Raw genomic sequence first — 27,266 nt, 5'->3', positions numbered from 1 at the left:
GAATAACCGGTCTGAATGATGCACCAGAAATACAGTCACTCGAATGACTGTACTCTTTGTTCAGATCTATTTTTGGTGACTGCAAATACAAAATCTGTCAGCGGACTGAACACTGGAAATATAGGAGAGTTTATTAGATTTTCAACAAATCTAAGTAAGCACAAAAGAGACCTATATCTACGAAGATACACTCTGATTATCAGGACTGGGTCAGACAAACCAAAATGCATAAACACACATCAAGCACAAATGCACAAGTTTTGATTTTCGATTTTAATTTTTTGGTGGTTAAAATTTGACCTGCACAAAAAATATACTTCCAATGGTGATTTATCAAATTTTCAACTGCCCTTTCTCTGAAACCCAACTCCGGTTAGACAATGCTCAACTCAAACACGAAAGATAATCAACCACACAAGCTTTCAAGAAAATAACTTAACAAATCTCTATTCATTCAAAAGACATGCATGTTTCAAATATGGTGCAACACAATCCAACTCTAACAATGAGATGACAGTTTTAAGAAGCAATAACAACATCCACAACACAAATTTAATAGAGCAATTGGGTTTTAGCCAAACTGATGGAGACAAAAATTGGCCAGTTCAAGCCACAAACATGTTTCTTCAATCCTAGTGGTCACAAGATAAGAAGTGTAATCTAAAATTGCCACCAAGGAACACATGCAACATTATGGGTCACGAACAGTAGCAGAGATGCACTTAAAACAACAATGGTGGATGCCCTTCATGTCCATCACGATACCATGAGGATGGAAGGCATCCTACTCGGTTCCTCCAAGCTCGAATACTCCAAGTTTGGCTCAAAACACAAAAATTGCCATTCTTTCTCCAAGTTTCTTCTCAAAACTTTTGCAAAATTCTTCAAATTGTTGTACATATATTGTATTTGAATCGTTATACCAGATAATGTCCTTAAGTGATTTACACAATGACATCTATGTTGGAGACAACGATTTACCTTTGCTACAAATAATAGTCCAACTTATTGACGTGTTTAGTAAAATTAATTTTTATTTCAACCCAGAGAGATTTACATAATTTGTCTGTTATATGTTCAAACCACAAACTCATCATTTATAAAGAAAATGTCACTTCGTCTATTCTTTACTGACGAAGCAAAGCGAAGCGACACCCTCCTAAACTTGTGCGACCTGTCATTCATTTATAAAGGAAACATCGTTTCACATACCGCTCATTTTAAAAAAGCGCACACAAATAAATTGCATTGCACATTAATTAAAAAACATCATTTCATTTGCCTTTTGCAAAAATGAATTATAATTGATTGCAAGTCAATCAATATCAAGCAACAATATGCCTTTGTTTGTCTTTCTCAATGAAATCGATTTGTATTTATGAAGTTACCTCGATTTGTATCGCTGAAGTTACCTCAATTTATACTTTACTAAGTCTAAACATTGTGTCGATTTGTTTGTTGTTTTTCTTTTCTGCCTTTTATGAATCAGTCATTTTGTAAATCGCGATAGGACATATCATTCATATAGACAAAGCTCGTAAAGGCAAATCGTAATAGGATATTCAAATGGATTTGGTGGGATGAGATGTATTTGATTGTCAGATGGGTTTAGGTAGGGGAGTGATTGGATTGGGTTGGATGTGAGACCTATTTAGCTCTCATCAAATTTAAACCCAATCTAAACTATTATATATAGAGAGAGATACAAATTTACATATATATATTTTAATTAAATTTATTTGGGTCTCAAATGAACCCAAAAGTTATTATATTTAAGTATGATCCATTTGGAATTTAGATAGATCAAAAACTTATTATATTTTAGTAAAATTCACAGTACACTAAAATGATTCATTTAGATCATAAGTGAATCCAATTCTTTTTTTCTTAAGTAGGAGTTATTTGGACCTCGAATTGAATTCAGAACAAATTCATTTTACCTTCATGAGAACCATTTAGGTCTCAGGTAGATCCAAAAGCCTTATTTACTTACTGGAATCCAATTGGATCTCCAAATGGGTCTAAATGTTAATATACATAATGAGATCAAATTGAGTCTTTAAGTAGATTCGATATCTTATTTTCTTAGTAGGATCCAATTTGGTCTCTAAATGGATCTAAAATACTTTTACATTAGATTAGATTTATTTGGGTCTTAAACGGATCCAAATCTCTTATAGGTCCAGTCCAAACCCTGATCTGAGTCTAAACTATTTCCATATCTATGATGGTCATGTATTGTATCTAAGCCAAACCATTGATTATGATGTATTATAACTAAATACTCATATTTTTTGTAAATGAATGTGGTTGTAAATCACATCGATTTGTAGTTATGAAGTTACCGTGACAATGATATGTCTTTGTGAACGAAATCAATTTGTATTTATAAAGTTACATTGATTTGTATCATTGAAGTTAACTCAATTTGTTCTTTACTAAGTCTAAACATCGTCTCGATTTGTTTATTGTTTTTTTTTTTTTACCTTTTATGAATCAGTCATTGTGTAAATCGCGATATGACGTGTTGTTCACTTAGACAAAGCTCGTAAAGGCAAACCCAATCTAAACTATTATATATATATATATATATATATATATATATATATATATATATATATATATATATATACATTTACATATATATTTTTTAATTAAATTTATTTGGGTATCAAATAAACCCAATTTTTTTTTATTTAAGATGATCCATTTGAAATATAGATAGATCCAAAACTTAAACCCTAAACCCCAAACCCCAAACCCCAAACCCCAAACCCTAAAGCCTAAACTACAAACCCTAAAACCTAAAACCCTAAACCCTAAAACACTAAACACCAAACCCTAAACCCTAGACCCTAAACCCTAAACCTTAAATTCTAAAACCCTAAACCCTTAAAACACAAAAACCTAAACCCTAATCGTGATAGGGCATATCATTCTTATAGACAAAGCTCGTAAACACAAATCACGATAGGACAAATCATTTTTGCTTTATGTTCATGGGTGTACAGATCGTGATAGAACACTTCTTCTATAAAAAACAAATCGCGATCTCTTATAGAACTGATTGCAAGCCAATCGGTATCAAGCAAATCGCGATAACATGTAGCCTTTATACGTACAAATCCTTTCAGCCTTTTATCATTTTTTGTGTAAATCACGCTAGGAAGAAAGGTCGTAAAAGTAAATCATAATTTCTGTAGTACACAACGCTAAATGCTTCTTCAATTTTTTTTTATGAAGGCCGAACATTACAACAATTTATTCAGTAGCACTTGTGTGTTGAACTTATTAAAAAAAGAATTATATATTTATAGAATGTCACATTACAAAAAAGAATTATAGAATTACAACAAAGAATTATAGAATTACAATAAATAATTATCGGGATACAAAAATCACATAATGTTTATTCAGTAGCACTTGAAGACTCAGATGGACTATGATATACAAATCGTCTCTTTCTTTTCCTTGGTGGACTCTCTTTTCTCGGTGGCCTCTTGGTTTCCTCGAACTTATTCAAACCACTGGTAATCATCTCTACCAGTGTACCATATTGTGATCGCATTTATCTCTCCAAATTCTGCACCTACTTCCGTAACTCCTTATTCTCTCTCTCCAACATCTCTAACCTTGTGACAGAGACTACCTTCTTTTTTGTGAGTTGTGTTTGCTCCTCACCGTGTACTACAACTGAGGGAATCGTTGTTGTAGGCAGAGGGACACGATGAACATTTTTTCTATGCTGGGAGATGACATGTTGGGGGACGGGAGGGATGCATGGGTTCCCAATATTTTCACGTTGCTTCTTCTCAATCTCCAGATTTTGATGCATGGGTTCCTAATATTTTTTAAAATAGTTGAGGTCATATTGTCGTTCTTTATAATCATATGCTATGTTACAAACACCTCATTTGTTCCAGCTATCCAATTGTTTCCTAAAGCGTTCGTGCTAATTCTCGTTCCTGACCCCACCACTATTCATCTTCCTTCTCACTTCCACAAGCTGCTTTGGGGTAGACTGTCCCAAGCCAGCTTACAGGAGAACTTGACTACCATGCTGCAACTTGGCTTCAGATTTGCTAAATAGCCAAATATTGCAGCCAGACAGTCTCGCAGCCTCAGCAATAACCTCTTGGTCCTCGTCCTCCCCATCTTCATACAGTCTCCACACAACCTGTACATTGGAGATTATGGTTTAGGTATAGGCATAATTATTCATGCTAATGAATGCTAAATATTAAAATGATTTATAATAACGAGTGCTAAATATATTACAACGATTGTTGCTAATGAATGTTTTGTATTAAAATGATTTACACTAATGAATGCTACATATTACAACAATTTACAATAATGAATGCTAAAACGATACCGCTTTGTACTAACGAAGACAAAATCATTCAACGATCATTACTTAAGAATGCTAAAGATTATAACAATTTACACTAATAAAAGTTAAATGCTAAAGCGATAACGATTTATACTAAGGAATACAAAATCCTGCAACGATCATTACTTAATAATGTTAAACATTAGAACGATTTATACTAATGAATGCTAAATGCTAATACGATAATGATTTGTACTAACGAAGACAAAATCCTACAGCGATGATTACTTAAAAATGCTAAACATTTCAAAGATTTACACTAATAAAAGTTAAATGCTAAAGCAATAACGATTTGTACTAAGGAATACAAAATCTTATAAGCAATCATTACTTTAGAATGTTAAACATTAGAAAGATTTATACTAATGAATGCTAAATGCTAATGCGATAATGATTTGTACTAACGAAGACAAATTCTTGCAGCGATGATTACTTAAGAATGCTAAACATTTCAACAATTTATACTAATGAATGATAAATGCTGAAACGATTATAAACGATTTTAAACCATTTACCTCATTTAATTGCAGACCATCTAAAATGAACTTAGCATTATCCTCCTTGACATTTATTGTAGCCTATCGGTCGATCTTGGAAAAACCATAAATCGCAGGGCCACACTGAGGACAAAAGGCGACAATATGCTCTCATGCTCAGGCCTACAAAAATAATATATTAGTAAGACTATAACCTTCAACGACATTAGTCTATAACTACCAAGTATGTAATAAATATTTACCTTAACAAATGGCTAAAACCCTTCGACGGTTTTTGTACCCTTACTCACACGGTAAAGTTGACTGCATAAGAATGCAAGAATAGTAGCACCCCATGCATAGTTGTCTACTTCATCGAAGTCTTTCAAGAACTGCAGCCACAGGTAACTTAACCTCGAACCAGACAAATCCGAAAATAGAGTAAGTCCAAAAAAATAAAGAAGGAAGCTGCGCAACTCTTGGTCAGCTCTTTCAGATGCACATGTAGCAGACCGGCCTTCCCATTTATTACGAAAAGAAGAAACTTTCATTAATGTGAAATTTCTTTCACCAAAAATACATTGACCCCAATCCTCCATCGACATTCCTAGAAGGGTCGTGCACTTGTCCCTTGCATTATAGTTTGAATCTCATGCTAGGACAACAATTCTATGGCACTTAAGACCCGTAATTTGTGGCACATCTTCTAGGGTCATGGTGATCTCAAAAGAATCAAACTGGAATGTGTTCATCTTATGATTTCACTTATTGACCGGGTGGGTCATAGTGTTCCAATACGAGAAAGCCACTGAAGTGCATATTTCATAATTGATCATTCTGATATTCACTCAGATGTCCATATTACGACAGAACTGCAGGCCACTGACACCGCCCTTTGAGCTTTTCACCTGGTGCTCTACTTATCTTCTGACCTCTGTGTAGCACAAAATAACATATTATTTGTATCAAATCAAAATTACTCTCATTTGTACTTTTACATGTCGCTATACACAGTAATTCCTATATATAATAATCGTTGCACACTCGCTATCACTGTAATCATATACACAATAATCAATATCAAAGTAATCGCTATACGTACTAATCGCTATACATAGGTCACAATAATCACTATACATAGTAATCGCTATCACAGTAATCACTGTACATAATAATACCTATCACAATAAATCATTACGTAATCGCTATATGTTACATATAAACAGATTCATATATCCTTCAAATTTGGATATTTATCAGATTTGATAGCAAAATCAGAATCGAATTATACTCGAATAGTTTTAGCTTATCAAATGCAACTGAACAATCAAATTTGGTCGGATATAGGATCAAAAATATGATTCACTGAGTGGCAGTTGTGCCAGAGAATGATGTTAAGGCACTTTATGCATTTGAGAAAGGAGGTGAGACGGCCTTTGTATTTGCATTGAAAACTGGATTTAGCAACTACCACCTCATAAAATGGTAGATGCCAAATCCAGAAATGGATTGCTGCCACTTTGTCAAATGCATAAACTCCCTCCAACTACCAGTTCCCATATGGAGACTTATTTCATATTCTTAAGATCGAAATATCATCAACAGGGCGTTTATTGCATCCCCACCCAAGGGAAGCCACTTCTTGAAGGGACGCATGAGAAAAAGTTCTTTCCCATGGGGGGAAGGTGTGAACCAGTGTTGTCGATATTGGCCTGAATGTCGATGCACCAGAAAATACTGACCTAAATTGGCTATTTTTTAATAAAATGTAAAAAATAGATTAAAATTAATTTTTTATATTATTTTAATGGCTTTAACATGTGTCAAGTTCTGATTGACACAATATTTTTTAATTATTTTTTGGCCAATTCAGAATAATTCACTTGAGAATGGATATTGGAGGATTCACCTGAATCATTGGGCCAAACGATACAAGTCCGATTCCGATACAGACAACAGTGGTGTGAACCCATTTTGACAGGAAAGATGCTTGTTTGCCTTTATTATGTAAACACCACCACATGTTTTCCATGGAGATGTTTGTTTCACCTCCCTTAGTAAAAGTTCTCTTTCCTACGAAAGAGTGTCTCTTTCATCCCCCCCCCCCGAAAAGAAAGCAATATCCATGCGTGAACAAAGAAGAGAGTGCGAATAGGCCAAGGGATTAAGCATTCTATTATTTCATCACAATTCCAGCAATGAACATTGCATACACAAATATGATCATGGAAAATATTTAGGTGTATGCATGGCTGATCAGACCGACAAAAGGAGAAGGAAAAAAAAAAACACCCAATATAACCCAAAAAAGGCGAAAAACTCACATAAGCAAAATCATATCAAAACACGAGCCATTCTGCTATGTTCTTCTAGTCTTCAATCAAAGACAAACTGGAAAGGGTTTTCCTACAAACAAAACAGAGAATTCTTTTGACGAAGACTGCACAGAGCAAGAAATGTAAGGCCACACAACTTGCTTCCAAAACCAAATCAACCATCAATTGCAGTTACGATCCCGTTACTGCTGCACTAATCTCCACACACGAATGCATGCATCTTCACCAGAGCTTACAACAGTGCAATCATCATTGAAAACTAATCCATAAACACCTCCCAAGTGAGCACCCTTTATGGTTATACGACTTGAAGCTGGCTTATCAACTTCATATATAATTATGCTTGTGTCTAGAGATCCCGTAGCAACCATTGTGCTATCAGGAGACCAAGCCACACAATTTATACGAGCAGTATGGTACAACATGTTCTTAAGCTTAACCTGCAGAAGATAGTCAACTGGTTAGTGAGACAAATGTTCAGGAAGTTAAAAATCAAACCTTGGTAATTAACATTACATTTCTAAAAAGGATTAATGCGGAAGGGAAAGGAAGAAAGAGAGATGGACTATGCAAATGGGAACCAAAAAGTTAGAAGTATGAACAACTTAAATATAGTGACAAAATCTATCAAAAATAAAGAAAAAAAAACATGGATGAAGCATGACAGCCTTCCACTACTTTAATGTGTGTAAAAAGAATTTAGGAAACAAAAAGAAAATTAAAAAACCATATAGGATTTACATTGTGCCTGATAAATTGAACCATGGCATTTTGCTATGTCACATGGGTGCGGGTGCGGGTGCGGGTGCGACACGGGTGCGGCGCAATTTCAAAAATTTTGGACACGGGGACTCGGCTATATATATATATAATTCTAGTAAACAATTAAAATTAAGTAGCCAAAACTATGACCTTAATTTTTTCGAAAGTTTCAATTTGGCATTCCCATTTCTTTATGGTACTTCTTAAGCTAGCTTTTCTAATACTTGTGAAACTAGTATTTTTTGAAACTGGAAAAGCATTTATTTAGCTATCTCAAATGGTTGGGTTACCTTTTATCGTGTTTTATACATATTTTTACATAAGTTGTGACTTGTGAAACAGTCACACAGACTGTGCACACAGTCTGTGCAATGCAGTCTGTGACTGTGCAGACTGTGCACAGTCACACAGACTGTGTGCAATGACTGTGCAGTTGCAGTTGCACAGTCTGTGACTGTGCAACTGCATGCATTGCACAGTCTGGTTATATATTAAAAAAAAAGATATATAAAAATTGTTTTTTTTTGTTTTTTGTCTTAAAAATGGACATTTTTGGACTCGGTCAAAGTTGACCGAGTCCAAAATGTGGACGGACGTGGCCTGGACTCGTTGACCGAGTCCGACTCGGCGTTGACCGAGTCCGGGCCGAGTCCGAAGCCGCACCCGTGTCCGCACCCGTGTCGGGGCGTGTCGACTCGGGTGCGGCACCTCCCTAGCCGAGTCCGTGTGACATAGGCATTTTGTAGTCTAGGAAAACAAGGGTAATTATAATACCGCACACAAGGCCATAAATGCTTAAGAATTTTCAAGGTTTTTGGATCTAGAATGCCATTGACATACAATAGAATGAATGTCTACTACATTTTTCATAACAGGGATATTGCGCCGAATCAATTCATTCTAGGTCTTGATTGCTTTGTCACCTTCTCATGAAAATCCAGAACATGCAATTAATAGCAAAGTACACCATTATTATCAAAACTGGTATTTGTCTTATGCACCACAATTTGCTTTGTAATCCCATTGTTGCTTAAAGCTAAACTTATGGTCCCCAATAGTAATATTCCTGCTTATTGCTGATCTCCAATCTTTACTGGGCTCCTCCTTTTCCCAGTTCCTTCAACTTGCTTCATGTCAAATTTTTTGTGTTCTGTAATTTCAGACAGCTTGTAACATGCCCATTCTATCCCTGACAATGCTCATCTTTCTGTTTAATTAACTCTTAAGGACAAGATGTAAGGATACGTGGCATTTCTTCAATATGTGTTTTTATTTTTGCTTTACGTAACATGCATTAGTATTGTATCATTGTCATCAATGGCTCGGGTAATTGATTTGTAGTACCAGTTGGAGTCACACTATCTCAACCGGGCCATATTCAGGCAAACCTAGCTTGACTAATAAAAAAAAATTAACTCAATCCTAGTGAGGATTAATCTATTATGAGAGATCATCCCATGTGATTAATGAGTTGGGACATCAACCTGTTGTAGTTGGAATATTCATTTTCTCTTTCCTATTTCATTGAGTCAAATTGAAATGACAAAAATTGACACAGAATTAGAGCAGCCATGACGAAGTGATCTATTAATCTCATCTTCATGCTTTTTCCTCTAATCTTCTAACCTCTTTCTTCTCTATGGATTTAATATTTTTCAGAAGATTTCTTTGTTTTGAATGTTAAATTTTAAAACACTTACTTGGATCATAGGCAGATCTGACTGTTAGCTTTGAACAAATCTGGAATCTAACTTGTTTTTTGGTCCCATAGGCTTGGGTGAAGGGATAAATGGATTGGTACGTGGAAATGGTAGCTCTATCTCAGCTGGTGGTGTGGTTGGCTGGAACCAAATAATCAAATCTTCAAGGGAGTACGACCTTGCAAAGGGGGGTGATTGAATTGGTAATTAAGTTTATGGTTCAAATCAAGCTTGCAAAGGGGTCAAGCTGAGGTTCCAGACTGACTTATGGTCCAGGGATGTAACTCTTGCTGAAAGATATCCACCGTTTTTTCACATAAACAGAGATAACAGCATACTTGTAAGTGAATGTTGGAAAGGAAGAGCTAGTTAGTTCACTGAATTCAGAAGGAATTTCAAGGTGCAAGAGGTAGAAGATTGGTTTTGGTTATGGCTATTGGATTTTTAGGCCCATGGAAAATTTCTGACAGCGAGAATTCCTTATATGGAAATGTGACGGATGTGTTATGTTCTCTATAGCTTCATTTAGCCATGCTTTTGGCTGTAAAGATGTAGACCACTTTCCAAATGACACCGTCCAGGGTTTCCATCCCTCCTACAGCCAAGATATTTGTGTGGCTCTTAGCACTTGATAAGGTTAATAACCAGTGCAAATTGAAAGACAAAAGTTTCCAGCTTGCAAGTACTTGCTACTTCTGTTTCGATGAGAACGAAACAATTGAGCATTTGTTTTGGTTTTATCCAGCATTTCAGTGGTTGTTCAAACAAGCTTTGGATTGTGCCAATAAAATGGTCAGATGGGGATTTAGCTTGGATTGGTCGGAATAGGACTGGTGGTTAAGAATCTTAATTTGATCTATTCTGTAAGCTTGTTGAAAGATTTCTTATCCCCTGGCTTAAATTATTTCTCTTAGACAAAAAAAAAGGATTTACATGGTTTGCAAAGTGTTATAATGTGCATCTCCCTCGCATACTGTCTGTAGACTCTGTACATACACCAATTCTTGTTTTCTTTTTGTTATGTGTGTGTGCTTGTGTTCAAGGATTGATACACACACACACACACACACACACACACACACATATATATATATATATATATATATATATATATATATATATATATATATATATAGAGAGAGAGAGAGAGAGAGAGAGAGAGAGAGAGAGAGAGAGAGATGGTACCTCTCGAGTGACATGGTCCCATACAACAGCTTCTCGATTGAGATCACCAGAAATAAACATAGAGGCATCTGGGGAGAAACGAATGACGTTAATAGCACCACGATGCTTCTCAAGGACTGACTCTTCAGTGAGAGTGTCCCCATTGACAGAATAGACGTGGAGTTTCCCATCTTGGCCACCAACAATGGCCTCACTTCCATCAGGTGAAATTGCAGATGCCGTCACAGCAAACCCAAGATTCAGAGTTGACAACACTTTGGATCCACGAAGCATGATTACTCTTGAATCAGTTGAAAGCAATGCCAGCTCGGGCTTATCAAGTGCAATATTTAAGTCCTTTGGTTGTGCACCAATATCAATTTGTTCTTCATCACCACACAGATCAGCATGCAGCGGAATTCTCCTTACCTGTAAAATTTTGGGAAAAGGATCATCTCTTGTAGCAAAAGCAAGTTGAACATATTGTACATAGCTACAGTTGTTGTACAGTCAACAAAATATAAGCCCCACAGCAGGATATCATCAATTGGAATTTGGCAGGTAGATTAAGAAATTGTTCCTTATTAAAGGAATATGCTATTCATCAGACTTGGTGAGCAATACTACCGTGTATTGAACTTTTATAATTGGCTGGAAAGCTTTCCAGACAAGAATATATGGACTATCCCTAATATTTACTATCCGAAGATCAAAGAAGAGGACCAAATATTTGGAGAACACCTGATAAAATCATCAAATTGGACTAGGACAATATAACTTAAAAACGAGGAGAAAATCTCCAACCGAATAGCCTTTGGAAATCTTTCACATGTTATTGCCATTAGACATACTAGCGAGCACAGACATGCTCCCAGTCTATGTCACAGGGACTCACCAAAGAGGCCTCTGCACCCACGTCGACGCGATGCGGGTGTGGCACCCAATTCGGTCAACCCGCACCCAAGGTTATCATTGTCCAAAATGGACTTGGTTAACTTTGTCCATTAAAAAAAGGGACAGGGCTCGATAATGGGTAAGGGTACCTCGAGCACCCCCTCCCCCCCCAATTAAAAAAATAAGGGGGTACCTCGAGAAGGGGTAAAGAGGGATGGGGCTTGAGAATGGGGTACCACGAGAAAGGGTAAAGGGGTGGTGTTAAAATATATATATATATATATATATATATATATATATATATATATATATATATATATATATATATATACCCTCCCGCACCCCCACACCCAAGTTCTTTTAAAGTGCCGCATCGCCGCCCCCGCATTTGCACCCGTACCTATGTGACATAGCTCCCAGTTTATCCAATACATATATGCACATGTATGAATACAAATTGTAGTTAGTTGCCTGTTTATAGAGAGCGTGAGAGAGGTTGACTATACCATGCACGTGCGAAAATCAAATTCCACTTGTACAACTTACATAATGAATAACAAATAGTGTCAACTGTCACATACAAATCAATTCCTTATGCTGTGAACATTGGATCAAGAGAATTTCTGCTCATGACATTTTATATGTCAAAATTACAACTGGCACGGTAACAATGTCAGAACAAAACAATATCCATAGTGCTATGATTAGGCCAATGAAGCACTGCTCGTCATATTATATCATTACATGGCAAGGTGTACCTTTCAAAAGGTATATGTGTAATTAGGTTAACCTAAAGTTAGACATAACATACAAGAGAGTTGACTGCGACATCACCCACCATATGAGGCACTTTACAGCCCTGTGGTACCTCCTGTTATCTCTTCTCTATTCTTCGTCTTCACCACATGAACATAAAGTTGAATTACTTGCTTAAAAGATGTAGTACTGCTCATTTCAAGCATGGGCGTGAACAAATCTCAATTCATTTTTTATTTCTTCTCAAGGAGTATTGAAAATGATATTACTTGCATATTTTGGTCAAACTATTTCAATGAAATATTATATAGAATTTCAAAGGCTATTTAAGTTTCTAATTCAAGAATTTGACATCAAGAAATTGGTCTCATTTACGTACCTCTTAGAGATTGAAGTTACAAGAACAACAAAGAGTATATTTATCTTTTAGAGAGAATATGTTGGAAGATACTGTTATTAGTCAGTTTGGAGCCTTGTGAATTAACTAACATATCTGTTATCCGATTAGCCTGATTAATCAATTCATGCACAATGAAATGATACTGAGATGGGCCATGAATATTCAAAAAATTGAAGGCTACTCATCAAAAAGGAATCTTCTATGCCAATTCCTTTGAAGTACAAAATAGATGACCTGCATGTATGTGCATAAAAGAACCGCCTCTGGTTTTATTTTCTTTGAGAGTGAATTCCGTACCATTGAATAGAAAAGAGACAAATGATCATAAGCTTAAATGTTGAAGCCAAATTATAAAGCCATGTCTTTTGGGCCATTTGAAAAGAATTCATGTAAAAGCAATATTACAAAAGGCAGAGATTCAGGTGAAACTTCTAGGAAGCTTTATGGTGATAAATAATATCTATGAAAAGAAGCAACCATATATTGGTGACTTGCCACTTTAATAAGAAAGAGTTGCATTCAAGATGTTTAGCACTTCAAATTTTCTGAATAGAATTGCAAATTCTCCAAGAGAGTTCAAGGCTTGACTTCATAAATCAATTCGATAGATATCTTTGCAACACCTCAAGATGGAGCATTGTTGCCTATCTCAATTAGGGGTGGCAATCGGGTCGGGTTGGCAGGTCGACCCGGCGGGTTGGCTGGTCAGCATACCTCAACCCGACCCGTTTATTAAAAGGGTCGGCTGTGGCAAACACGAACCCGACCCGTTTATTAAACGGGTAACCCGACACGACCCGCCAACCCGTTTATAAACGGGTTGGGTCGGGTAAACGGATTGGCAGGTTAGCAGGTTGACCCGCCCGCCTAACCCGTTTATTAAACGGGTCAGCTGGGTTGGCATACCCCTAACACGAACCCGACCCGTTTAATAAACGGGTTAGGCGTGAAAAGATACTGTCATTTAGTATAAAGTCTGGATCTCAGGATCCAGACCCAATTCCTTTCATTTTAAACACATGCTCATTAATGTTTCATTAATGACATGCTATAATTTTATCATAACATGTAATGGGTATTTTCGTACCCTAGCTATTGTATCTGTGTGTATTTAATCAGAGAAGCAAAAATGAATACCCTGATTAGGGATTTTTGCTGCAGCCTCGTTCTCTCTCCCCATGCTGTGTTGTTGCTTGTAGATGAAGAAAGGAACCCATGATTTCTATCATGGTATCAGAGCAGCAGGTTCAATATTGAAGATCGGTTCCTTCTATGACTGATTTGTCTCCTTCTAAGGTACCTGTTTTCTCATTTTTCCTATCGATTTCTCTTGTATTTAAATCTGCAGTCCGGACTGAAATCTCTTCTTCGTACTCTCCTCTTTCTTTTTGCTCTTTTGAAATACATCATTAATCTGCTTATTGTCTTCTTCAAGTACCTCCTTTTGATTCCCCTTTTTTATTTAAGCCAACGTGTTTCTCTTATTTCCAAAATCCAAAACTGAAATTTGGTCACGTTGGCATATTTCCTCCTTCTTTCATTCCCTGTTGTTCTTCTGTCATATCTACTACTTCTTTCACATTGCTGCACGTGATCTTACCCATCCATAAGCAAAATAATCAAGCAAGATCAATTTTTTTGATCTATGTGTGATTACAAGAGTTGAAAAGGATCACTCCAAACTCATTTGCATATTGACGTCAGATCAGATTATGATCTGCACGCCCAGATCTATCTTGATTAAAATAATTTCATCTTCGAATTCATTTTCATCTCTGTTTTGCCTGTTTTCTCATTATTCTAAAAGGAAAACACAATATTTTCAAAATAACGTACCTATTACTGATTGAATTTTATTCAGAACAGATTCTTTACTGTGCAGTCCTGTTTTTCTGCCTCGTGTTCATCAGTTAAAAAAAAAAACTAGTCTGGTCTTTAGACTTCTCTGATATTAAAATTTACGTTCTGAATTATACTAGAATTCAATTGTGGTTGGGTCTTTGTCGTAAGGCCATTTCTTATTTTTTATTCCTTCTCTTGGTTGGATCTTATTCCTTCTTGTTTTTGGCTTCAAAAGAATATGGACTCAATCCCTCATTCTCAGTCTGGTCTTTCCTCAAACTTTCTCAGCCAACTCGTGTCTGAGAAACTGAACAATTCCAATTTCCTAACTTGGAAGCAACAAATCATACCATTCATAAGAAGTCAGGACCTTTCTGGACATCTGGATGGTTTTGTTCCTGTTCCTCCAGAATTCATACCACAAAAAGAAAAGAATGGTGAGAAAGATCTTTCTATTACCTATGTTAGAAATCCTGAGTATGTATCCTGGATGAAGTGAGATCAGGCGTTGGTTGCCTATATCACTTCTACATTGTCACAAGAAGTGCTTGTGGCAATTCCAGATGACTGCTCTGTTAAAATATAAAACTGTGCAAATGTTTCATATTTACTGACAAAAATGATAAACTTTCTCCTCGTGTGATTCCCTGTGCCTTTTTAGGATATGCTGAAAACCAGAAAGGTTATAGATGTTTTGACTTCAAAAATAATAAATTATATGTGTCTAGAAATGTTTCCTTTCTTGAAAAGGAGAGCTTCTTTGATTTTAGAAAATTAAAAGACGTCACTGAGTACTCCTTTTTGCTAGATCTAATATCAACATCTGATGAATATGACCTTGATTGTAACTTTGATGATGATCAAAGAATTATTGATCTTAATGTTGAAAATGAAGAAGTTCATAGAGATACTAGTATTCAATATTCCAGGCGACAAGAGTCTAATCCTCCATGTGCACTTGAAAAATATTCTAACATTCCAACTAGACAATCATCCCGAATCTCGAGGCCTCCAGGAAAGTTTATATCAGTGGCGGAGCCAGGGGTGGGCATGGGTGGGTGGCCGCCCACCCTAAAATTTGAAACCGAGTCGACTCATGACTCGGAAAACCGAGTCGAATTGGGACTCGTGAAACTGAATCGACCGAGACCCGGGCTCTCGATGAGTCTAGAGCCTGCCAAAAGAGGCGAGGGGTAAAACCCTAGCCAGTTTTCTAAAGCTCTGCCCCTCCGTTCCAGCGTTCCCCTTCAGTCACAGGCAAGACGACCACCCCATTCGCCGGCAACCCTTGTGCTCTGCAGTGCCGCCGGCCTCCCTTCGGTGAACCCGCGGTGGCAGTGCCCCCCTCCGAGCTTCTCCCTCTCGGCTGCAATCTCCGGCGACGCGAGGCACCAGTGTCACAGTCAGTCGGACCTTTGCCAATCTCCGGCAACCATCGCTAGCAGTTTGAAGAAGACCCTCTTATCTCCTAAATTTGAGGGTGGGTTTTGTTCATGTTCAGTGGCTCTGGTGATACAGTATCCAGTTATCCATTCTACAGGAGCAATACAGGCCAATCCTTCAATTTGGTTCTTGATCCTTTCTTTTTGGGGCACAACTGAACGTGGGTCTAGTTTCTTTCCTCCTTTTTGGGTGCAACCTCATTGAAAGAGTCAATCTTGCTATCCTTTCTTGGTCATCGTGCGTGCATAGGACTCTCCTTTTGTGCCTGCTGCTAAAACAAGGTATGGATGTCTATCAATGTAACGAAGGCAACGGATAGCGTATCTTTATCTACCAGATAGTTGGTGAGTGAATTGCTTGTTCTCGATTGTCTAGGATTCTTGTAGTGAGTAACTGTGGCCATTGACAGATTTTAATAATTGGGCGTCTGTATTTTTTGTCTAACAGGCATTTTTATACTCTTTTTGCTTGAATTCTGCATATGGTGCATGTTGGTCATCATCGGTGTCATAAAAAATGTATTCATTTTTTAGCTTAAAGCTTTTTCGGGGTTCTACGGCCAATCTTGGTGGTCAGAGGCGGAGCTGGGGGGGGCGGGGGCAGGAATGGGCTGTAGCCCAGTCCTGCCTCTCGAAACAGTTAAATTATTTTTTTTTTAAAAGCCCAGTCCTAGCCCAGCTCAGCCCTGACTGCAGCAAATAGTTTGATTTGTCCATATAAAATAGATTTTTATTAATAATTGTAGCCATTTTTTATTTTATCTCAATTTTTTTTTCGGGGGCGCTGCCCCTGAGCCCCCGACTATCACGCCATTTTTTTTTTTGCTACACCCCTGTTTGCCCATCCCCCACGTCAATCCTAGCTATGCCACTGGTTTGTATCATACGAGTCTTTCTCACCCACATATAGGGCAGTTATTGCATTAATTCACTCATATGAAGAACCATCCACATATTTTCAAGCAAAAAATGATATCAAATGGATAGAAGCCATGAAAGTTGAATTAGATGCACTTGAAAAGACTTCTACATGGAATATTCAAGATCTTCCTTCAGGGAAGAAAACTATAGGATGTCGATGGGTTTATAAAATTAAAACCAAGAGTGATGGTACTCTTGAAAGATATAAAGCCCGTTTAGTAGCCAAAGGTTATGCCCAAGAATATGGGATTGATTATGAAGAAACCTTTGCTCCGATGGCTCGTATGACTACTGTCCGAACCTTAATTGCCTTAGCTTCTATCAAAAAATGGTCTATTTTTCAAATGGATGTCAAAAATGTTTTTTTAAATGGAAAGCTAGTTGAAGAAGTATACATGGAACCCCCTCCTGGTCTAAGTATTCCTAAGGGTAAAGTCCTTCGCTTAGAAAAAACTCTTTACGGACTTAAACAAGCACCAAAAGCTTGGTATGATAGGTTTAGTCGTGTTATGATTGATATTGGTTTTCAATTCTGTTTAACTGACACTGCTTTGTTTATTAAGAATTCTGATGCAGGGATCATTGTGCTTCTTCTCTATGTGGATGATATGATCATCACCGGAAGTGATAAACAGGGAGTTGAAACAATCAAAACACTTCTTAAATCTCATTTTGAAATGACTGATTTGGGCTTGTTGAGATACTTTTTAGGCATTAAAGTTGCTTATTCTCCTAGAGGATATTTATTATCTCAGACTAAATTTGCTTTTGATATTGTTTTCAGGTCTGGTATTACTGATGATAAGAAAGTTGACACTCCAGAAGTTGTTAATGTTAAAATGAAGATTGATGATGGAGAACTTCTTGCAGACCCTACTCCTTATAGACAGCTTGTCGGGGCACTTTCCTATCTATCCATTACCAGACCAGATATAGCACATGTTGTTCATACAGCAAGTCAATTTCAACATGCTCCTACTTCTGTTCATATGGGAGCAGTCATGCGTATTATCATATACATCAAGTCCTCTCTTTCACAAGGACTTTTCTTATCTTCCTCCTCTTCTCTTGATTTAATTGCATATACTGATGCTGATTGGGGAGGTGATCCCAATAACAGACACTCAACCACTGGCTTTTGTGTCTTTTTAGGGGAATCATTGATCTCGTGGAGGTGTAAAAAGCAGCAGAAGGTATCTCTCTCATCCACTGAAGCTGAATACAAAGCCATGGCAACCACGACCATGGAAGTAGTTTGGCTCCGACGACTGCTTGCTGACATGGGAGTTGAAGCAACAAAGGCTTCACAAATGTGTTGTGACAACAAAAGTGCGATCTACATTGCCAGTAACAGAACATTCCACGAACGCACCAAACACATTGAAATGGATTGTCACTACGTCAGAGAGGAATATCTACACGGGATAATTGATCTGCCATATGTCACTTCAGAATATCAGTTAACAGACTTCTTTACAAAGCCTCTCGCTGCTCCCCGATTTCACTTTCTCTTAGACAAACTTTCGCTCATTGTACCGTAAGTTTGAGGGGGAGTGTTAAAATGTAAAACTGTACACATATGTATATATAATAATATTATATTATTATTATATATATATATATAAATACATTTTTCATTTCTTTTTTTTCTGTATTTTTTTTTCTTTATTTTTATTTTTTGTCTTTATGTCATCTAGTTCAGTTTGAACTAGAATGACTGTTGCTAGTCAAGTCCTGTCCAGACTTGACTAGCAATAGAGCTGTTGGACTGACACATTCCAACAGCTCTAAATAGAGCTGTTGGACTGTGTCCAACAGCTCTATTGAGTCCTCTTTCAGCTGTGTATATAAAGGGGTGCAGCCCCTCTTGTATTTCATTCCAATGCTTCTTAAGCAATTGGTTTTTCATATCAATAAATAATACATTTTTGTTTTTATTTTGTTTCCGGTTATACCCTTTTTAAGGGTTATGCTTTAGTGTCATTCTTGACACTTGCCCTTGTTAATCTAAGCTCGTGTTTCGAAGATCCCCATTTCATTTCATGCTCAACAATGCAATTATGGCATCGACTGGTTCAGACATATTCTCAAGTTTCTCAGGCCAGAGTATTATTTTTAAAGAAAGAGTTTCAAATGCTAAGAAAGGACTCCATGACTATTATGGAGTATTTGAACAAAATGAAGACTATTACAGATCAATTGGCCATTGTGGGATGCCCTGTTAGTGACAAAGATATGGTGCGACAAACTTTGAGTAGGCTGGGGTCGGACTATCATATGATGGTTACTTCCTTATTGTGTTTGCCAGATTTACCTACATTTGAAGATCTTCGTGTCAAGCTTTTACAGTATGAGATGACGTTGAAAGGATTTTCTGAAGATACTCATGCTCATGTTGGAGCACACAATGTTCTTGCCACAGGAGTTGCCTATGGGCGAGGACGTGGTAGGTATGATTTTTGAGACAAATGGGGTCAAGAAAGAAATGGACAAGGAAGTCGTGGAATACTACCTACACCCAATGTTCCTCCCAATGGGCAAAGGCAAAGGACAATACCTACCTGCTTTCTCTGCAACAAAAAGGGACACATAAAGGCAAATTGCTGGTTTAACCCGCAAAATAGAGGAAAGCAATTGGAGACAAGAAAGGGAACAAATACATTGAAAAATAGTGGAGAAGTCAAAGAGTTACTATTATTTGCCTTAGCTGAATTGAATATCAAACAGAATAATCAAGGTACTTGGTATGTTGATTCGGGTGCAGCCACTCATGTCACTGGTGATGCTGGTAAGCTCCTAAATCTTGTTTCTTATGTTGGTAGAAATAGTATAGTCACTGGAGATGGGTCTCACCACCATATTTCGCACATTGAAAATTTTGTAATCCCCATGTCCAACTATTCTCTTGCACTTTCAAATGTCATTCATGCTCCTAATATCAAGAAAAATATTGTTTGTCTCTAAACTTGTAGATGGCATTAATGCTTCAGTTGAGTTTACTCCTTTTTCTGTTTGTGTTAAGGGCCTTCAAACGAGAGAAACATTCACTGAAGGAAAACGTCAAGAAAATATGTACGTGTTCCAAGAGAATCCTTCCTCTCGTGTTCAACCTGTTGATTCCATCTTGAAGCTCACATCATCATCTTCAGTTTCTACTGAGAGTGTTTTTAATCTTTCTGAATGTATTGAGTCGAATCTTTGGCATGGTCGTCTGGGTCATTGTAGTAGTCGCTTTATTGATAAGCTTGTTTCAAGTAGTCTTATTCCCAAGTCAAGTCTAGACTTAAGTGTCGATAATAAAAAGTGTTCTAGTTGTCTTCAGTGTAAGAGTCATGTTCTTCCTTTTCATTCCATTAATAAAAGAGCTTCAAGACCATTTGAAATTATATGTTCTGATGTTTGGGGACCGGCTCCAGTTCCTTCCATGTATGGCACTAGATATTATCTCATATTTGTTGACAGTTATTCTCGATATACATGGATCTTCTTTATGAAAAGTAAATCTAAAACCTTCAAGTTATTTCAGAATTTTCATTCTTTTGTTCAAAACCAATTCTCTCAGAATATTATTTGTTTCCAATGTGATGGAGGGGGTGAATTCTCTTCAAATGACTTCATAAATTTCCTCCAAACAAATGGAATAAGTAGATATGTGTCTTGCCCTCACACACCTCAACAGAATGGGATTACTCAACGGAAGCATTGTCATATTGTCAAGAGTGCAATGAGCATGATGCATGATAGTAACCTTCCAGTTACCTTCTGGGCAGAGGCTTTTCACACAACTGTCTATGTCATAAATTGATTGCCTATGAACATCTTAGAGAACAAATCACCCTATTTCTCTTTGCATGGTGTGCATCCAAATTATCACGATTTGCGTGTATTCGGGTGTATGTTATGTTCATGTTGACAGTTCAATGCGGCACAAGTTTTAGGATAAGGCCTTAAAGTGCAGATTTGTGGGGTATGCTGATGATTACAAAGGCTACAAATGCTATGATCCCGTGAGCAAGCGCATAAAAATATCCAGAAATGTTGTGTTTGACGAATCAAATTTTGGTCATAATGCTAGCACTCCTCCTGAAATTGAAGTTTATCACCCTTGGTTGAACTCAGATCTCTTTTCTAGTATTGATAATGTATGTTCTTCTTAATGTAATCAAAGAGACTAGGGAAACGTATCTACTGTTGCGCAAAGAACTCAAGAAAGTGTAACGTCTGAATCACTATTGGCCCCCGAAAGGTATAAAGGCATTGGTTACTCTCGACGTGAGAAGGAGATACCTCCCAGCTTTAATCAGGAGCATAATTCTCCTTATGTTTCCACTCAATCACTTGCTCACAGAAGGTCTACCCGACCTCGGCATCCTATTGATAGGTGGGTCAGTTATGAGAACTTCACGATGGATTTTCAACTTTTCTTAACCTCTTTGGGCAAGGAAGATCAACCGACAACACTTTATCAAGCAATAAATTCTAAGAGATGAATTGAAGCTATGAACAACAAAATGGCGGCTCTTCATGAGTCTGGCACTTGGGATATTGTTCCCAGACCACATAATCGGAATGTGGTTGGGTCAAAATGGGTCTATAAGATAAAGTATAAGCTAGATGGTGCTATCGAGCGATATAAGGCAAGGCTGGTTGCCAAAGGATTCACACAGGAGCAAGGACAAGACTATGATGAGACCTTTATTCTAGTTGTGAAAATGGGAACTATCCGCATCATAGTATCATTGGCTGTTGAGCACCAGTGGACTCTCAACCAATTGGATGTGAAGAATGCGTTTCTACATGGAACTCCGAAGGAAGAAGTATACATGGAGCAGCCCACTGGGTATGCAAAAGGGAACTCTAAAGAATACGTGTGCAGGTTAAAGATAGCTATATATGGTCTAAAGCAGGCATCTCGATCTTGGTTTGACAGTTTCGCTCTTGAAGTAGAAAAATATGGGTTTAGTCGGTCTCTTCTTGACCATTCTTTTTTCATATTTAAATGCAAAGATATAATTACCCTGTTATTGATATATGTTGACGACATTATCATTACAGGTAACTCTAATGAACATATTGAACAGGTTAAAGAACTTTTGAATCATAAATTCAAGATGAAGGATCTTGGTAAACTGCGATACTTTCTTGGAGTAGAAGTTGACAGGACTCCTTAAGGCATGACGCTTACTCAGCATAAGTATACCATTGATGTTCTTAGCAAGGCAGGTATGACAGATTGTAAGCCCCTCAGCACACCCAATGTACTTCATCAGAAACTCAGTTGCTAAGATGGAGATTTGTACGAGGATCCTACAGGATATCGCAGGATAGTAGGAATGCTTCAATATCTTACCTTCACTCGGCCTGACATTGTCTATTCTGTCAATCAGGTATCTCAGTTCATGCATGAACCACATATTGGGCATATGAAAACCGTTCAAAGCATTCTTCGATATTTGAAGGGTACTATTGGAGATGGTCTTCTATACAGAAAGAGTATGCCTGGTCATCACATGCATGAACTCCTTACTTACACAGATGTAGATTGGGCAGGAGATCCAGATGAACGTAGGTCTGTCTCAGGATACTGCATTTTCATTGGGCTAAATCTTGTCTCCTGGAGCAGTAGAAAACAAAAAGCCATAGCCAGGTCGAGCACAGAAGATGAATATAGATCAATGTCAGCTACTACAGCCTAAGTAACATGGATCAGACACCTGTTGACAGAAGAGAATCGATTTCTAAAAGTATTCTCTTGTGTGACAATCAAAGTGCTATCAACATGTCATTCAATCCTATCTACCACAGTCGTGCCAAACATATTGAAATTGATCAACATTTTGTAAGACAAAAGGTTGAAGAGAAGGAAATTGAACCAGAATACGTGCGGACTGCTGATCAAGTTGTTGACTTGTTTACAAAAGGACTTATCAAGGACAGATTTTGGATGTTCATGGTCCAAAACCATGTACAACTGGAGGGGGGGTGAAAAGATACTGTCATTTAGTATAAGGTCTGGAACTCAGAATCCAGACCCAATTCCTTTCATTTTAAACACATGCTCATTAATGTTTCATTAATGGCATGCTGTAATTTTATCATAACATGTAATGGGTATTTTCATACCCTAGCTATTGTATTTGTGTGTATTTAATCAGAGAAGCAAAAATGAATACCCTGATTAGGGATTTTTGCTGCAGCCACGTTCTCTCTCCCCATGTTGTGCTGTTGCTTGTAGATGAAGAAAGGAACCCATGATTTCTATCAAGGGGGGTCGACCCGTTTATTAAACGGGTTAGTTTAAGCCCAACCTGAACCCGCCTAAAAGGCGGGTTGGCGGGTCGGGTTGGGAGGTCGTGTCAGGTTTTGCCACCCCTAATCTCAATATTTGTCATATTTTATGACAAAATCTTTGCAGTTTGTAGTTCTACTTTTAAAGGCAGTGACATTTTTTATTGATAAAAATATAATTTACAATCAAGCTCCTTTACCACAGGAGAAAATTATTAACACTATCACAGTTCACTATACATGGAGTTCACAAAACTATACTAGTCATCAATAACTTCACTTTTCATATTCTTTATATATTTTATATTTTTCACTCCATTGTTCTCTAAAATGCCAAAATTACTTCTGTAATATCACATAAGGGCATTTTGTGAAGCACATTCTTGTACCATTTCTATATTGAGGGATCTAACATTTCTCCATCAACGCAAGATTTCATTTTCTTGTTATTCAATTGCAATGAACATCTAGTCAGTCTTTTCCCTCAAGACATGTTTTATTTAGAACACAAGATCTTGTTGGCTTAATATGCCTGACTCAACATTGAGTAGTAATTTTAGCTAGTGTGTAAATTGCCTACCCCATCAAGGTGCAAGATTGAATTGAAATATATTCATTTCAGTGATCATATTGGATAATAGAAAGACACATCATCATGTTCTCCAGCCTAGTTGCAATCATAAGTCATCAAGAAAATCAGCTTCAAAAAGATGGTGCAAGCACACAAACCACAAGATATAAAAATAAAGGCAACTACTACATGTACATGAAGAAATGGTGCTACCTTGTTATCAAAGGCAAATGTGGTGAGCTCTCCTTCCACCACTGCAAAACATTTAATTTGAGAGTTCTCCCTTCTCTGTAACCTTCCTGCACATCCAACTCCTTGCATCCATCGGACAATCACCCCATCATAACTGCTAGATAGAATAATATTCTGGCTGCCTTCAGAGGTGACTGCCAAACCAGTGACGCTCTTCATGTGCCCAGAAAATGATACTGGCATCTTTTCTAGGTCATTGGTTGAATATATACTAATAGTGCCACCAAGGGAAACAGTGACAAGATGATTATTCTGCCACAGGCAACCAACTAGCATTCCATCCAGTCCAGAATCAGATGAAGTAAGTGTCTTCTTCACCTTACCGTTTCCATTTTCATCAATCTCCCACACTTTTGCAGTTTTATCTGCAGACACTGTTAGCACCTGAAACAGCAGGATAAGCTTTCGCAGTAAGATATGAGAGTTGGCTACTAGAGAAATAAATATATAAAACAAAGAATGAATAGGTATCTTTCTGTTGAGTCACACCAAAAGAAAAAATCATAATCAGCAAGTGCATTCTCTTTGAAGACCTAAAAATAAGAAAAAACAATGTATCAAATATTGCATTAACACTTTCCTTTAATCCACCTGTAAAATTGCAACAGGCAATTCAGTCAAAACCAGAAATCCAGCAGTAGCCGATGTGATTCGAAGCTAACAAGGAAAATGAAGGGTTTTTCACCATCTCTATTTCTTATAGTGACATAATCACTTCAACAGATTAAGTTTGCAAACTAAAGGCTATTAAGATACAGCATACAATGCAAACTACTTGTCTTAGATGTTCAAATGATATAACCCAAATATTGTTAAGATATATATATATACATATATATATATATATATATATATATATTATATACTTTAAAGTTAAGTCAACTGTGGTTGACTTAGACTAGTTGTTGGACTGCTGGTCCAACGGCTAGAAATCTAGTCATTGGACTAGGTCCAACAGCTAGTCAAACTAATGTGGACTCCCTTTTTCTCTCCTTTAATCTCTTTTCTTCCTCCGTTTCTCTATAAATATGGGTGCCTTTATAAGGTAAGAGAGTGATGGGTAGTTTTAAGCTTCTTGTGTGTTTTTGAGTGTATTGTAATGATGATTAAAATGTATTTTTCTTTGTATTTTTAATGTTCTTTATTAATGAAGTTATTCATTCACATTCTATTGTGTTTTATTTTAGTTATTATGTTTTTATCCAAATGCATTGTGTTTTTATTCTTGGAGTTCATTATAGAGTGCATTGAGGTCCATGCCATTTTGTGACATGGTATCAGAGCAAGGCATCATGGTCTTGAAAAAGATTCGTATTAATGAATAGCATGGATTCGAGGATTTTGCATTCCGGTATGTATCTTTAGCTTTTCTATCTTCATATGTATGGTAGGTGTTTTGAAAGGGTTATATTAAAAATGAATGTCTTCTTTTGAAATTAGAATATGTAGAAATTGTTAGAAGTCAAGCACCTTCGACCAGATCTTCATCCACAGCAGAAGAGAAAGGGATTTGCAAGAAGGAGAGGTGGCAATGACTGACATGATTCTCAATGAGAGGTTGTGCCCTATATTCAATGTTATATATATGATACAAGTTGGATTGGGTCTGTCAACCCAGACCCGATAATACCAACCATGTAAATACAATACAAAAGAATCATTTTGGGTCTAGAACTAGACCTGTACACTACATTCTCAATACCCTCCTTCAAGTTGTGCATGGTTTTGCAACATGGACAACTTGTTCTTCAAGAACCAAAACGCATATTAGTACGGCCCTTAGTGAACAAATCTGCCACTTGGTCAGCCGTAGGAACATAAGTAGGTGCAACTTCTCTATCTTCAATCTTTTGCCGAATGAAGTATTGATCAATCTCTATATGCTTTGTGCGACTATGGTGAATAGGATTAAAAGCAATTTGTATGACACCTTGATTATCGCGCAAGAGAGTGGTGGGTAGCATAGATTCTCCAACTTCAGTCAAAGATGTCTCAGCCATGTGGCCTTTATTGTAGCAGCCACCATAGATCGATACTCAGCTTCAATACTAGATCGTGCAAATGCACGTTGTTTCTTGTTACTCTACGCCATCAAGTTCCCATCAAGAAAAGCACAATATCCAGAAACCGACTGCCTGTCATCTGGAACTCCAACCCAATCTGCATTTGTGTATACATCCAGTCGATGTTGCTCCCCTTTAGTCTTGGATTGATGATAAACTAGACCATCTCCAAGAGTTCCTTTTAAATATCGAAGGATTCTCTTGACAACATTCATATGCTTTGTTCGTGGGTCATGCATGAATTGTGAAACTTGATTCACTGCATACACAATGTCTGGTCTAGTGAAGGTGAGATATTGGAACATACCCACAAGACTCCGATATTTCTTGGAATCTTCATATGCTTCCCCATCCCGGGATCTGAGTTTATGATTAAGGACACTAGGGGTGGATAGAGGTTTATAATCCTTCATGCCTGCCTTATCCAACAAATCCAAAGTATATTTGTGTTGGGTTAGTGAAGTGTTTCATCCTGTCGATCCACCTCAACCCCTAAGAAATAACGCAAAACCCCCAAATCTTTCATCTTAAACTGTCGACTCAATAAGATCTTGGTAGCTTCTATGTGTTCATCGGAGTTCCCAGTAATAATAATATCATCCACATATATAAGAATTAAGGTGCGTACCTGACAATCTCGAAAAATAAAAAACAAATGATCAAGATGAGATCGAACCCATGTCTCTGAACTTCAATAGAGAAACTATCAAACCATGAGCGGGAGGCCTGCTTTAGCCCATAGATGGCTCTTCGTAGCTTGCAAACATGCGTGTTGGGGCTATGTTTGGTATAACTAGAGAGTTGCTCCATATACACCTCTTCCTTGAGAGTGCCATGCAAAAAATACATTTTTGACATCAAGTTGACTTAGAGTCCATCCATACTGAACTGACAAGGACAGAACTAATCGAATAGTTTCCATCTTGATCACAGAACTAAATGTTTCGGCATAATCTTGCCCGTATTCTTGAGTGAACCCTTTCGCTACTAGCCTCACCTTATAGCG

General features: G+C 37.3%; 1 protein-coding gene across 1 annotated transcript; it reads right to left on the bottom strand.

Annotated features, from left to right (window-relative positions):
- Window positions 1–7,387: 7,387 nt before the first annotated feature.
- Window positions 7,388–26,197, bottom strand: LOC149829697 (actin-interacting protein 1-2-like). Its single transcript, XM_090015258.1, has 6 exons — window positions 25,954–26,197; window positions 24,772–24,788; window positions 24,159–24,581; window positions 11,459–11,572; window positions 10,853–11,260; window positions 7,388–7,645 (listed from the first exon to the last, which is right to left on the bottom strand). Exons 1-6 carry the CDS (start codon window positions 26,195–26,197, stop codon window positions 7,388–7,390), a joined length of 1,464 nt encoding a protein of 487 aa, XP_089871384.1.
- Window positions 26,198–27,266: the final 1,069 nt, after the last annotated feature.

The sequence above is a fragment of the Nuphar pumila genome, chromosome 8, assembly GCF_984573655.1.
Source record: "Nuphar pumila chromosome 8, dmNupPumi1.hap1.1, whole genome shotgun sequence".
In the NCBI taxonomy this organism is placed as follows: Eukaryota; Viridiplantae; Streptophyta; class Magnoliopsida; order Nymphaeales; family Nymphaeaceae; genus Nuphar; species Nuphar pumila.
This window is presented reverse-complemented; position numbering and strand designations above follow the sequence as displayed.